The 15388-nt window shown below is 39.3% G+C and overlaps 1 protein-coding gene across 1 annotated transcript in view; it reads right to left on the bottom strand.

Annotated features, from left to right (window-relative positions):
• The window catches only part of LOC105490843 (glutamate-cysteine ligase catalytic subunit), a 46989-nt gene that overhangs the window by 24170 nt on the left and 7431 nt on the right, over positions 1-15388 (bottom strand). The window contains exon 2 of the mRNA XM_011756797.2: positions 422-534. Within this exon, the coding sequence (XP_011755099.1) occupies positions 422-534 (113 nt within the window). The remainder of the gene's footprint in view (positions 1-421; positions 535-15388) is intronic.

Here is a 15388-nt window from a genome sequence, read left to right as displayed (position 1 = left end):
AAACATCATGCTAGCCAACAAAACCCATCTGCAAGTTATATCTTGCACCATGGTTTGTGAACCCAGTTATATGCTTCCGCAATACATTTTTTCCCAAAAATATTTTAATAAAAAACAGGCTTTATATTTAGTTTACTGTACAAAGTGCTTCATATATTAATGTACTTAATTCCAACACCTTAGGTAGGTAGTGCTATTATCTTTACAGACGAGAGAACTGAGGCACAGAACAGTTAAGTAACTTGCCCAAGGTTATTCAGCTATTGAGTAAAGGAACCATGATTTGAAACTCTGTCAACCTGAAACCAGAGCCTATACTCTTAACTGTTATGCTACCCTGACTCCAATAACTGAGAAAAAACTCCACATTCTAGTAGTTTTAGCAGTTTCAGAAACACTAAATCAGCATATGAGAGCTTACTTTGGGTTTGTCCTTTCCCCCTTCTCTTGTAGAGTTTCAAGAACTTTCTCCCCAGACAGGACCAATCGGACTTTTTTATTTTCATGATCAAAAGATACCAACATGTATTCCACCTATTGAAAATAAAGGTGAGAAAAATTAACATTCTTCCAGACTTGTTTTCAGGGTGACCTCCAGAAGAAAAAGGCAAGGAAACGTGAAGTCTGTAAAGGATCCACAGTAACTCCGGCCAGTCACATCTGCTTACAGTACAGCACAAAATAAGTGTTCATATGCATAATATGGAAACCTGTAGAAAGGATCAGTCAGTAGTGCCACTTCCACCCCTTCTTTCCTCTGTCCTACTTAATATCCTATGGAAAGGTCGATACCCATTTTGACAAGCTGTACATCAAAAAAGATGTATTTTGGAGCAAAGATTCTGGAAACTGCTGTTGTAAAAAAGAAGCTGCATTTTAAAATTTATTTCCTCAGTTGGCTTATTATAAGTTTAAGAAAGAGGTTATCTGGACATTGCAGTCAAGGTAGCTTATGCTTACTTATTGGCAAAGTAATAAGCTAGATTACACTTTCATAATCCTACTACCAGTCCCACCTTTGGAGAGTTAAACCATAACCATGAATATACCGTGTGGAGAAGTTATTTTAGGGGTTTCACCAATTTAATTTTGGTTTATCTCAAGTAATTTAAGACAAATTCTCCACTCTGAAACCATATACAATTTACAATGCAGGGTGCACTAGTGCACTTATTAACAATACCTGGTGGAATTCTAATAAAAATAAAGACTTAAACACCAAAGTCAGACTTCTGGGCAGAATACAACTAGAACCTACTTTTGTTTTTCCTGAAATTGTATGCTTTCAATCATGATAGTTGGCGTGAACAGTGAAGATTATGAATCACTATGTGTGATTGAAACAAAACATCCACTATCCATACGTAAGTGAAAAGATACGGAATTATTCAGGCAAACCCTTGAATGTACCCTTTGCACATGGCACCAAGACAGTTACTACAGAGGTAGGAAACTGACTCCTCACAAAGCAAACCAGGCCACGGTGTATTTGGTTTGGCCTACAATAGCAGTTTAGAAAAAAAAAAAAAAAAAAAAAGGCAAGCAACAGTGTATCCACTATTTCCCAGACATTTCACATGTAAATCTAGTTTCTCAGTCTTAAAACAATACCCAGAAGCTCAGCACGAAGGCTGTGACTGTGCAGCAAGCTGTCTGCTTCTCAGGGGTGCACACTGTCTACAGTTTATTCCCTTATTTATGTGTATTTCCCTGGTCTTAGAAGGCATTTGGGTCATTCACCCTCATCACAGAAACATTACGGGCCAAGTAATATGATTATAACAGGGAAAAAATGTTAGTAACTATAGGAAATAACCTAGCAGATTTAAACAACAACAAAATAAACTTTCAATCAACTTTTATTAGCTCTCATCAGAATCTTTTTGCTCAGGAAATGGAAAAGGCTGCTTGATTTGGGTACGTGAACCAGAAACATGAGATCTCCACCTGCACAATCACTCAGTGTCAGCTGACTAAAAAACTAGGAATCTGGAACTGTTCGCAACAACAATTACAGGTTGCAAGATACCATCTATAGATCTCTGACTCCAGAACAGCTAAAACCTGATGGAACAGGAAACTTGGTTAAGTCTCAGAATGGGTATGTGAAAAGATATAAGTTAATCTTTAAATGACTATAATGAGAAAGGATATGCTTTCATATATGAATCCTAATCTTCAAACCCAGCATGCAAAAGTAGGCATGATCACCCATTTCACAGGTGGGCAAAGGGGCTCAGAGAGGTAAGCTACACAAGGCCACAAGTGTCAGGCAGGGATTTGAAGCCAGCCCCGTCTGGCCTCAAGGCCCAGCACACCTTGCTGCTAGGACTGTAGAGGGTGCCAATCTTGGTAAGTGAAGATAAGCTTTTTATAAAATTGTTAGTTAACCTATATGAAGCAGGGAAAAGTGATACTGCTGGATGAAACTATCTCAAATTGATTATGCTTTTATTTTATGGAAGGGGTCCTAACATTGTATCATGGAAGCTGAGCTGTAACAATAGTTACAGTCATAGATTTAAACAGATGAATTGGCCCATCCCTCAGGCCCAGGACGGAACTCACTTATTCTATGCAGCATTCCTAACTCCCAGCCAGGAGGAAATGTTCCTTCTTCAGCACTTCCTCTATCACTCACTTAGACTCCAACTGATCTGCCTGGCATCTGCTACTGGAATTAAGTTATTTGCTTAACTAGATAACATGCTTCCTAAAGAAAGTCTAAGAGATACTTCCTTGCTTACTGAGTGCATCATTTATTTTTTTACCAAATGAGCAAAAACTTGTAGCAATGATATAAACGAAGTTGCAATAACTTCTGTTAGTTTCCTAACTTTGAAAAAAATTGAAATCCTTAGTTTTCAAATTCATTCTTAGCCCACAAGTTTCAAACATGGGTAGGGCAAAAGAACAAAAAGTTCAAGCTCATTTTGAGTTTTAAACATCAGCCACATGGATGACATTTAAAATGTTAACAAACCAAACTCTCCTCAATTAAAGTATAATCACTTCATGATCTCATTAAGCAAATGAAACAGAAAAACATCAGAATATTTACCAAATGACAAAGAAAACCAAACTTACTTTTCAATAGCATATAATCAGTTGGAAGCCTCGAGAATTTCCTGAAGGTTTTTCAAACTAAAATTTAATGCCTTCTGAAGTGCTCCTTCTCTGCAGTCATCTTGATCTTTCTGCGCTAGTCCTCAAAGAGGTTCTCCAACCTTTTAGCTTTTTGTTAAACAACCCCGCCACCTCAACACAGTTATGTTTATTTCTGATTAGAGCCTGTCTATATGAGCATTCTGAATCGTAACCACATCTTTAAAAGCCAAACTAGAGCTGAAATGGGGTTGAACGCAATAACCTAGATGACCGGTGATAATAAAAAGTGATACATTAAGACAACGCTTTTCCAATATAAAACATCTAAAGCCCCAATACATTATTTTATGATTGCTGGATTGTATCCCCATCCTAAACTTCGTTTTTGAATCCAAAGGATAAGAGGAACAATATACAAAAGAAAATCTTAAAACAGATGCCTTTCTGTATCACAACACTGATTCCAAGGATAAAATTGTACCGGCTTTCTAACTTTGAATAGCATTTAGGCTATAAACCCAGAATTGCAGCAACATCTAATATATTTACATACTTTACACACATATACAACTCCAAAAGCATATAAACCCAAAAAGTATTATAAATGGGTTGCAGAGCAACAATTCAAACTTGTGTAATTAACATATCATCTTGGAAGTAGGGGAAAAAATGCCCACGGAGCTCTATTCTCTGCAATACACAGGTTACAACGTCCTGAAGGTGACTTTGGGATACTGTTTTTTGGCACCCATCAGTTGTCCTTTTAACTGAGGGAGGAGACCCAATAAAAATATCTGACCACTTTGCAAGGCATTCAGATTTTAAATGTGCACTATTTTTACAAATGAAAATTAAAATCTCTTGCATTTCTATTGCTAAAAGGCTAAACTTTATCCTACTAGAATAAAAGCCACTACTCTCAGCTGTCATATCAAAGACAAAGACACATATAAAAGACCAGAATAAAAGTCACTAATACACTACTATCTCTGAGCTGTTGAACCAAGGACAAAGACACACACAAAAGCCTAGTATGTACTTTGCTTTATGTGTGAAATAGTGTTGCTAGGAACACTCCGGACACAACAATCCAAGTCATTTAATGCAGGTTTAAACAAGCGTGAGGTACTTTTATGTTAATCTGAAATTAGGCCAATAAAAAGAAATAATTTTAACGGAGGCGATGTAAGTACTCAGTACAATGCTGAATATACAGCAGACAGTGAAAATACCTGTGACAAAGAAGTTTAAGATAAGAGTAAATACAAGCTTTTAGGATTTAAGTCTTTAAACGGCATTTACCACTGGTATAAAAATGTTCTTTTCTTTCTTTTAAAAACATGTTGATATTGTACCTTGAGGGTAAGAGTTTCAGGGAGCTTAGAATTTGAGGAACAGTGGGCCTGGTGCGGTGGCTCATGTCTGTAATCCCAGCACTTTGGGAGGCCAAGGTAGGCACATCACAAGGTCAGGAGATCGAGACCATCTTGGCTAACATGGTGAAACCCCATCTCTACTAAAAATACAAAAAATTAGCCGGGCGTGGTGGAGGCGCCTGTGCGAGATCGCACCACTGCACTCCAGCCTGGGTGACAGAACGAGACTCCATCTCAAAAAAAAAAAAAAAAGAATTTGAGGAATGGCTGGGTATTTTTTGAAATACTAATTTCTTAATATCTACTCCTAGAGGTAAAAACAGTGCTTAATTAGGAAACAATACAGAGTTCTATAATACTCAGAGCAGTTATAGGCAGTTCCCCATTTAGGGAGAAAGTTCCTTTGTCAGTTTCTGTGTAAATGAGACGAAGGAATTTCCCCTCTCTAACTATTTAACTCATCATATGCTTGACCTCTTAAGAGAAGAAACCTACACTAAGTCCTTCAGAGACTACGAGCTGTGAGGTCCTACATTCCTCCCAGAGGGAGCATGAGGACTTTCCCCTCCTTACACCCTGGGAAGGATCTGTATTCAGGTGGTCAGGCCAAGAGGGCAAGACAGTGAAGGGCTCCCCAGGACCTAGTCCAGGTACAGTATGTGTGCAGGGCGGGGTTTTCAGTCCCCCTACCGATATCTGGGGTTCAGGGCCAGCTCTTCCATTCCACACTGCTGGCTCTCTTGCACTGGCCCAAGCAATAGTTTTGATCCTTTTGCTAGAACCACCTGTTGCTTCTCAGAGACTTAGTCTTCTCCTTACACTAACTCCTAAACAAGCCTGCAACCATTTTGAGGACTAAGGCTCTAGTTAGAGTTGATGACTCATCAGTGCCAAAAAAACACCGTCTTGCTGGACACACTCTCTGCCCTCCAACCCCCAGCACTAACCCCTTTGTCCTTTCATCCATTCAACAAAGCCCTTTGCTAAGCAGGTGCTGGGAATACTGTGAAGAGCCAGGCAGATGTGGCTCCTGTTCTCAGGCTTACACTGGCTGGACTGATAGCCAATAACACGCTATTGCTGAATTATCTGAACGAGCACTCGAAATGACCAAAGAGAGCTGTACATATGTAACAGCAGAGTCTAAGCCTGTCTAGAAGATCAGAAGGCTTCCCAGAGGAAGTGCCATTTAAATTTACGTTGATTCCTGACATGGGGACTGGCTAGGCAAAGGTGAGGGTCTAGGGATTCTTCAACATAAAATTCAACCTCCCATCAGGATCCCGTCCCCCAGGGGAGCTACACCACTGACTGCAGCACAATCACCCTCTCGCCTGTCAAAGATGCAGATCACTGCATCCAACCCGCAAAGATCATGCCAAGTAGTCACCCTCTAGGTTATAAACTGTTTTAAAGTTAGGGACTATGCCTTCTGTCCAGAAGACTGTTTCATAGCAAAATGGTAATGACAAATATTTTTTAAAAGAACTCTCAACCATCAAGTTGGATGGCATTTACTTCCCAAACTTGGAGCACCCAAAGAGGTGTTAGCCATAGTGATATTACTTAATTTTTAAACACCCACAGTAACATAGGACAACCTGAATGACAAGGCTAAAAGAGGAGCTGTGTTTTAAAAAGTAGAAAATTGAATATGAGATTCTAACACAGATGTAATAAAATTACATATGGCTCAGATTTTTAAAGATGGACTCCCATGTTCGATATGTCTAATGATGACATCGCAAATATGAAAACCACTGTTTCACAAGGTAATCTCCAAGCACTTTTAGGGGACCAGTAAGTACAAAGTAGAAACTGTGTGTGCTTTTGTGTACATGATACTATACATACATAACATCACACACACAACTGTATTTTAAACTGATGACTGTGGATACTGTAATAATTAAATTGTACTATGTTCCAAAAAGAAAATGTTTTAGCAGTCTCATCTAAAGCTGTATCAAATTCTTCTAACATTTCATATATTTTGAGAAAATAGGTTTTTTTCCTCCTACTTTGAAATGCCTATTCATACTAAATAATTTCCCACGATACTATGAAAGGTTTACACTTTTAGAAATTAAAATAAATGTGGCCTCTCCCTGATCTAGTTTTCTGTAGCACAGAGCAGGCTGCTTTTTATTTATAACACATTAATCTCAATTTTAATACTGCATAAAAATCAATTAATTTCCTATAGGATTAGGTGGAGTAACTTTCTTAACGTTGTCTCGGCCCAAACAGAGAAAATATTCTTAACATGCCTAGATTAGTGATACGAGACCCAAGAGAAAAATTTCAAGACTTTAATAAAATACAGAAAGACAATGAGAGTTGCGGGGTAAACTGGGATGACTCTCATACAGGGGAAAATGTCACCTGTCACCAAAGGAACGCAAAACATTGTGTTGTCCATTATGCTACTCACTTAGCACATGTGGCTGTATGGATTTAAAATTACTTAGCATAAAACACTCAGTTTCCTACTCCCTAATGGTTAGTACAGAGTAGAACATTTCTCTTACTGCAGAGGTTGTACTAGGCAGCACTGGACCAAAACCCAAGAGAAACCACAATCCTGAAATTAATTTTACCTGGACACACTAATTCATTCTTGTTGGCACAAAGGAAATCCTTGAATGTAGATCTGCTCTTTCATGCTCCACAGATGCATGAGACATTTTCTGGGCCTCTGAATTTACACTGGCTGATTTTTTTTTAAACATCATGCTACCACAATTCAGGCATATGCTAGTTTTAATTTTCTGACAATTATAAAGACCATTAAGGCATTCCCACTTTATTTCTGAACCATATCTAGCAAAACCTAACCAGTCTTCTCACACAAATTAACCTCAGAAAAGATAGCACATCAAGTTGCCAATGGGGATGTCTGCTTATGGCCACCAGCATAACCCAGGTACTCTGTAATTTAGGAACCTAAACCAGAACACATTTTCTCTTAAAGAAACAACATTGTAAGTATGAATAGTTCTTATTTACCTCCAAACATCTGTACTTTAGTACAATAGCTTCTGGGTTCTAAGGACAAGTGAATTCCTTGGCTTTTTCCTAAGAACGTATTCCCCTGCTAGAGTCCTAGTCACCACGTGGTTGACAAGAAACAGTATCCTGGTCCCCAGACAGAAGCTGCTTTGGATCAACTGCCCTGCAGTAGCCAGAGCTGGGGTACCATAGCGGGTGAGGATCATGGGCAATTTCTGCAGGGGCTCCCTCTAGGTGCAGGAGAGTTTAGGGCTTTAGCATGTGGGCGGGACTATTGCTAGAGAGAATATATCCCCCCAGTGAGTGGTGCCCAGCTCAGGGTCTGATGTACTTCCTGGGCTGAGCAAGCAAGAACACACACATGATTTCCTTCTAAGGCATGTTATAAGCTAGGCTGTCCTAAATTCACAGACTGCCTATGAGAAATTCAGGATTTTAGTTCCTAGGAACTGGTGCTAGACTAACCAACCCAACGAAGAGAGAGAAAAAAAGAGAGCTTTCTAAAGAGACTAAGTGAGAGTCAATGCTACATGGAGGAATTCTAACTCCAAAGTGACTGCTAGTGCTCAGTGGGGGTCACCTATGCCTCCAGTGACAGGATGACAGGGCTTCAAGACCTCCAATTAATGCCATTCCACCATCATACGAATCTGAGTGCAGACATTCTGTCATAACCACATTTCATAAAGGCAGCGTCCAGTTCCCATTCAGGAATTGTACCTGGGTGTTACAGTAGATCCCACCAACAGAGTAATTCTAACCTGTGGGATCTGGAAGATTTAGGTTTTTGTGAATTCAATTTCCTTCCCTGCCGTATTTGAAATTCATGCTAAAGGATGAAAATCTCAGATAAGTTAAAGCTCCTGACTTGGGGTTCTGATTCTGGCCTGCTACCTGCTGCCCTGGGAAGAGGTTGACACAAGCTGCATAACTATCAAATGAGGTCAGCCTGATTTTCACAGAAAGGGCTCGTCCTGCATCTGCCTTTTCACAGGGCTCGCTGGCCAGCAGATTAGCTGGGAAGGCTGCAGTCACATTACTAAACTTGTTAGCATTTGTCCTGCAGACCGAGAACTTTGCCAAGCATATTCAATGGTATCGTTTTGAAAGAGTGTTGGCATTTCACTAGAAGAGAATTACCGGCTATGGGGTACCAAAAAATGCTTAAGCCTGTATCTGTGGCCGATGACATATTCATATTTTCATTAAAAAAAAAAAAGCCTACTTCCTGCATTACCACCATCGCTTTCTCTGTTCTTCCTTCTCTTCCTCGCCACTCTCAATCTCATCTCTGTCTGGAGCCTATTAAAACTGTCACAGAGCTCTTTTCCTCCTGCCTATTTAGGCGATAATAGGTGGGGGAGCAGCCAAGAGGGCAGGCTTTGGAGTCAATCCGTTTGAATCTTGGTAACTTCTCGATGCTTCAGTTTTTGCAGAATGGAGGTAATACTTGCCTCACAGGGCTACTGGGGAGGATTACATAAAATAATGCATGTAAAGTGCTAAAACAGTATTAAGTACACCATACTACTTAAGGGTTAGTGGTTACTATTTTCTAGCTCCAGGGCAGCGATACACTGAGGGACACAGAATAGTGTCTTGTGCTTTTCAAACGTTGGTTACAGCTCCTTTGTGGGCCATGATGAGTTGTGATCAACATAACAAAAAATAATTTTTAATAGGGTAGAATAGAAATATCAGAATATGTCACTCATGGGAAGGGAACTGCTGTTTTGTGGAAATGTTTCACAGAGCACTTGTTTTAGTCGAAGGTGAAAGCTACTAGCATGGAATACTGTCTAACCCTACAGTCAGGAAGACCATGGCCCTTCAGCAAGCAGGTCAAGTCACTCTCCTTAAAACTTTTAAATGGCTCACACTCAGTAGAAACTTCAACATCCCTCCTAAAGAGCATTACGGCCAATCTTCTCAGCCTCCAAACCCCACACCATGTTGCAGCTACACTGGCCTTTTCTGTCTCCACAACAATTACTTCAAGGCCTTTGAAACACTTTTGTTCCCTCTGCCTGGAAGATTTTACCTCAGTACTTCAAAGAGCTGGCTCTTGTGTGCTTCAAGTCAAGTGCCACTCCTTCAGAGAGACCTTTGCTGAACCCCCAGCACGGTAACTCCTTCCCCTTTCCACTCTCAAGGGGTGCTACCCACCCTGGTGCCTCCTAAAGTTGTACAAGGTATTTATCCTGCGCAGAGCAGCCTTAATTTTCCCTAATGATAGCCACTCAGAATGTGTTGTAGTCTTTGGCTTTTAAACCATCTGAAAATAAGAGAAAACCCAATGTCCGAAGTTCCAGTTCTAAACTACTGTTTTTGAAATTAAAGTCTTCCAGAAACTCTTAGTATAAGACCATCCGTTTTTCTTTTACTCATCAAACACAGAACATTCATTTTATTCAAATTAATTTTATTACCCAAAACTTACCCCTTTAGAGCATATGTTTTCTTTAAAAAGTTTACATATACAGGAGTGGAAATCTTTCTAAAATTGACTACATCCCCTTCTGCTATCAACAGGAAGATACTAAACATACTTTCACTTTTTATTAGGACTTCGGACGTTTTTGGCAATTTCACTTCTTTAACTACAGCTATAACAGAGCGGGGCTCTTGGGGGCACATCAGGAAGGCCACATCTGGACCTGTTTTGGGCAGCTGCTCTCCCGACTGGTCCCTCTCATTTCTGCCTCAATTTCTTGCAGTATATCCTGAGCTGAGAAACTAGATGACCAAGTTTACAGGAACTATGTATAAAGTGATCTGCATACAGGCGTCAAATATGCTTCCAGGAATAAAGTTTTTGTTTACTTCCCAGTTCTTGCTCTATTTGAGTAGTGGAGCCAACAGATGGTAACCCCTAGACACAACTTAACACACTGACAGGCCAGGGTTCTACTCTGCTTAGCTCAGGCAGGACTGCTGAAAAGTCTGCTAGAAAACAGCAGCTTCTATGACCTTTTCTATCTCTGTGAAGCTCTGGGCCCCCGCCAGCAGTTAATCTGAATAGAGCAGACTTACAGCCCAGATTTTTACTAGTTTCCTGGAAAAGTCGCTCACCTTAGAGTCTGAATTCTGCTAAGTCACCATCCACTTCAAAAAGGAGTTAACTGAATCCAAAGGCCTAAAAACGGAATCTCGGTGGAGGGGGACAAAGACAACAGGGGGTCTGTAAGAGCATTTATGTAACTAGGAACATCTGTTTTGCGGGCTCTTTTGTAGTATTATTGTGGAAATAAGTTCAACTACTAAACTCTAACCATAAAACAGACACAAAAATCTAATACAGTAAGTTCCTTAGAGATCATCCATCAGAGCAGAACCGTAGCCGTAGAAACCCAGTCGCTCAGGTTTCTATGGTATGTCGCTCAGGACATACCAACCCAGATAACCAAACTTTCCAAGTGCCAATAAAGGTGTATCAAAAATGAACCCTTTTGGCTATAAGTCTGAGGCTCATTACATCCTTCTTTGTCTTTTCAAACCATGTCTGAGAAACATAACCATTAAGTGGAGATTAAGTCATCACTCGTTCCGTTTCACTACACACCAGTGATAACTAAGCCACAGAGATACTACCAAAGTGACCCAAATTCATATGCTGTCCCAGTGCAAGCCTGTTTCCTTCTAAAAATTATAATCAAGATTTCAAGGATCATATGAAATGTAAAAACATGCATGGGGGCTTTGTGGCATTTATTTTGGTCTGACACCAACTTCTGCTATTCTCCCAAATCCTTAATATGTTCAGATATGGTGTTGCCAGATGCTCCCGGTACCTGCCCAAATGGCAAATCCAGAGGCTTCTTGTCCTTCCCCACTTCTTGAAAGTCTGCCATCATTCTGCCTACACACAGCAATACTTCTAACTCCCATACCGAATTTCTAGGAAATTATTATCTGCGGCTTTATAATTAAGATTACTTCTTAATTATAAATATATATAACTTATATACATAAGTTATATATATTAATATATATATAAATAAATATAATTACTAATTATAATTAAGATTACTTCAGTTGACGGTAAAGTATGTAATATCAAAGAAAATGCTAAAACCTGAAAGGTTGCAGGGGAATGAATTCTATCACTTCTGGTAGAATGTACCGATTTTCATAAGTTACAGAGTATTAAGTGTTAAGGTATTCTGAAACAATTAAAAATTGTTAAAAAATACAACTAAAAGAATGTATATATATATAAACATGCAATTCAAAACACGAAATGATACAGTTTTTTAATTAGTCTTACAGATGAGGAAATTATGGTCCAAAGAATTTAAGTTCTGTTTTCTTCTTTTCTTTTTTTTTTTTTTGAGACGGAGTTTCACTCTTGTCGCCCAGGCTGGAGTGCAGTGGTGCGATCTCAGCTCACTGCAACCTCTGCCTCCTGGGTTCAAGCGATTCTCCTGCCCCAGCCTCCATGGTAGCTGGGATTACAGGCATGTGCCACCACTCCCGGCTAATTCTGTATTTTCAGTAGAGATGGGGTTTCACCATGTTGGTCAGGTTGGTCTCAAACTCCTGACCTCAAGTGATCCACCTTCCTCGGCCTCCCAAAGTGCTGGGATTACAGGCGTCAACCACCGTGCCCAGTCTTAAGCTCTGTTTTCTAAGCTCACACAACCTGGGATGACCCCAGGTCTTAGACTCTGATCTTCAGACTAAAGCCCATTCATAAAATGTATGTCAACTTTCAAAACAATTGTGCTTTAACCAAATATCCAGTCACAGGATGATAACAGAGATACTAAATGATGAAAACTGTAGCTTCAGAGCAAAGAAAATCTTGACCTTTTACAAACTTGGCTAAATCTTGGTGATGGCAGGTATCTTATAAATCACAATGATAGCCAGCTTTGTACAAAGTTTACAGACAAAGGAGAACAAAGCTAGAAGGATAGAAAAGTGGGAAACAATTCCACTTCTAATCAAGACGAAGTAACAGGGGCTAAATTTACCCCCCTACCTGAAAAACCAAAAAACAACAACAACAACAAAAATAAATAAAGAGAGAGGAAGAGAAAATATACGAAAGAATACTTTTCAAGACACTGCATATCAGATAAGAAAGGACCCCTGAGATATAGGGGAAAATCAGTGGGCTCTACAATTTCCCCCACTTACTGCCTGGGGAGAGGCTCCAGGTCACGGGCAGGAAGGTAAAGTAGAGCCCAGTGGACTCCCTGGGTGGAAGAGATGGAGGTGAAGGTCTGGGGAAATCATTTACAATAGAACTGAAACATAAGAAACATTCAGGGATAACAAAAAAGACATGAAAGACCTATACTGAAAAACTACAAAACACTGCTGGGAGAAATTAAAGATGTAAGTAGAGTGGAGAGATATTCATATACTCAAAGACTCAATATTGTTAAGATGTCATTTCTCCCCAGACTGAGCTATAGATTCAATGCAATCCCAATAAAAAACCCCAGTAGGGTTTTTGTTTGTTTTTAAGTAGAAATTGCCTATCTGGTTCTAAAATTCACTTGGAAATTTGGAAAATCAAAATATCCAGAAGAGTCAAACCAGTTGAAAAAGAATAAAGCCAGAGGGCTAATACTACGTGATCTCATGGCTTACTATAAAGACACAGCAATCAAAAGAGTATGCCATTAGCCAGGTGCAGTGGCACATGCCTCTAAGTCTCAGCTACTTGTGAGGCTGAGGCAGAGGTTTGTTTGAGCCCAAGAGTTCTAGGACAGCCTAGGCAGCACAGCAAAACCTCATCTCTTAAAAATATAAATAAGGCCAGGCGCGGTGGCTTATGACTGTAATCCCAGCACTTTGGAAGGCCAAGGCAGGCGGATTGCCTGAGCTCAGGAGTTCGAGACCAGCCTGGCCAACATGGTGAAACCTCACCTCTACTAAAAACACAAAATTAGCCAGGCGTGGTGGCACATGCCTGTAATCCCAGCTACTCGGGAGGCTGAGGCAGGAGAATCACTTGAACCTGGAAGGTGGAAGTTGCAGTGAGCTGAGATTGTGCCACTGCACTACAGCCTGGGCCACAGAGTGAGACTCTGTCTCAAAAAAAAAAAAAAAGAATAAAAAAAGAGAATGAAAACAGACTGAGAGGAAATATTTGCAAAGTTTGCAAAGCATGTGTTTGATAAGACTTACATCGAAAATATAGAGAACGCTCAAAATTCAATAGTTTTAAAACAGACAAATGATTTTAACACACTTCACAAAAAAAGATACACACGTGACAAATCGGCACATGAAAAGATACTCAACATCACTGATCTTCAGGAAGATGCAAATTAAAAATACAATAACGTACCACCACACTCCTATTAGAATAGCTAAAATTAAAGAGACTGCCCATACCAGTGTTAACAAGAATGTGGATGAACTGAACTGGCATACTCGCTAGTGAGAATACAAAATGGTACAACCACCCTGGAAAAGTCTGGTATTATAGTTTCCTTAAAAAGTTAACATACACCACTCCAAGAGTAATAAGATGAACAAAAGCATTAGTCCATACATACAAACTTGTATGTTAATGTTCATATAATTTTTTTATAATAGTGAAAAACTGAATGCAACACAAATGGTGAATGTATCAACAAACTGGTATATCCATGGAATGAAATATTACTCAGCAACGAAAAGGAATGAACTACTGACGCATGTAACATGGATGGATCTCAAAATATTTATGTAGAACCAAAGAAGCCAGACCAAAAAAGTATATGCTGTATGATTTCCTAGATATATGAAACTAGATATCAAATGCAAACTATGATTTCCTGGATATGAAAATCTAGAAAATGCAAACTACAGTAACAGAAAGCAAATCAGTTGCATGGGATGGAGAGAGGAAGAAATTACCAAAGGGGCATGATGACATTTTTGGAGATAATGAATATACTTATTATCAGAGGTGATTTTATGATGTATACATATGTCAAAACTTACCAAATTGTACATTTTAAATATGTGCAGTTAACTTTATAACTCAATAAAGCTGTTTAAATGTTTTTTTTTGAAACACCTGATTATATCATGAAATGTAGAAACAGAGTACTAATTAGCAAGCTCATTAGGATATGGTCCTTCCAATAATACCAGCAACATCAGTAATGCTTCATATACAGTTTTCTAACTTTAATAATATATTCACAAGCCTTGACAGTATGTAAAAATGTTCAGAAACATAAATAGTGATGTTAGAGGCTCAGTTAATATTGTGACATCTTTTCTGAACATGCAGAGTCTTACTGAATGTTACTCAGGTTTATGCTTCAAAATGAAACTACACACAGTACCAATCAATGAGTATATCTGCTAATACCATACTTCTAAGACAGTAGGGTCTTAACATGCAGGAATTCAACAGTGATATGGTAGGTCATAGTAACTGGTAAGTCTTAAAGGATTTTTCTGTAGGAGATAGGTACAGAAGACTAATATACTTTTTTTCCATTCTACTTTTCTCATGTTTTTAAAGTACAACATAACCTCTACTTATCGAGAACTAAACAAAGACCTCTATAAGCTGGCTAAACCTATTCACTGCATTTACAACACCAAACTGCACAATAACCTTCACATACTATCCAATGGTATTTCTCACCTTTCCTCCTGTGTTATACACTGTTCTTTTGGCAATAATGCCTTCCTTTCTCTCCTTCATCTAATTAATGACCACACATTCTTTAAGGCAGTTTCTCAAAGGTGGTGTCTGAAGAAAAACCAGAATCAACTGAAGTGCTCTCCCTCTCTCTCTCTAGCATACACACATGCACACATGTGCAAAGGGCACCAGGGGACTTCTGGGGGGTGGGTAGGGGTTAATGGACAATAAATCCTGTTGAATCAACGTCCAGTGACAGCTAAAAAAGATAGATGCGACAACTTTGCTT

The sequence above is a fragment of the Macaca nemestrina genome, chromosome 5 (assembly GCF_043159975.1).
Source record: "Macaca nemestrina isolate mMacNem1 chromosome 5, mMacNem.hap1, whole genome shotgun sequence".
Lineage (NCBI taxonomy): Eukaryota > Metazoa > Chordata > Mammalia > Primates > Cercopithecidae > Macaca > Macaca nemestrina.
This window is presented reverse-complemented; position numbering and strand designations above follow the sequence as displayed.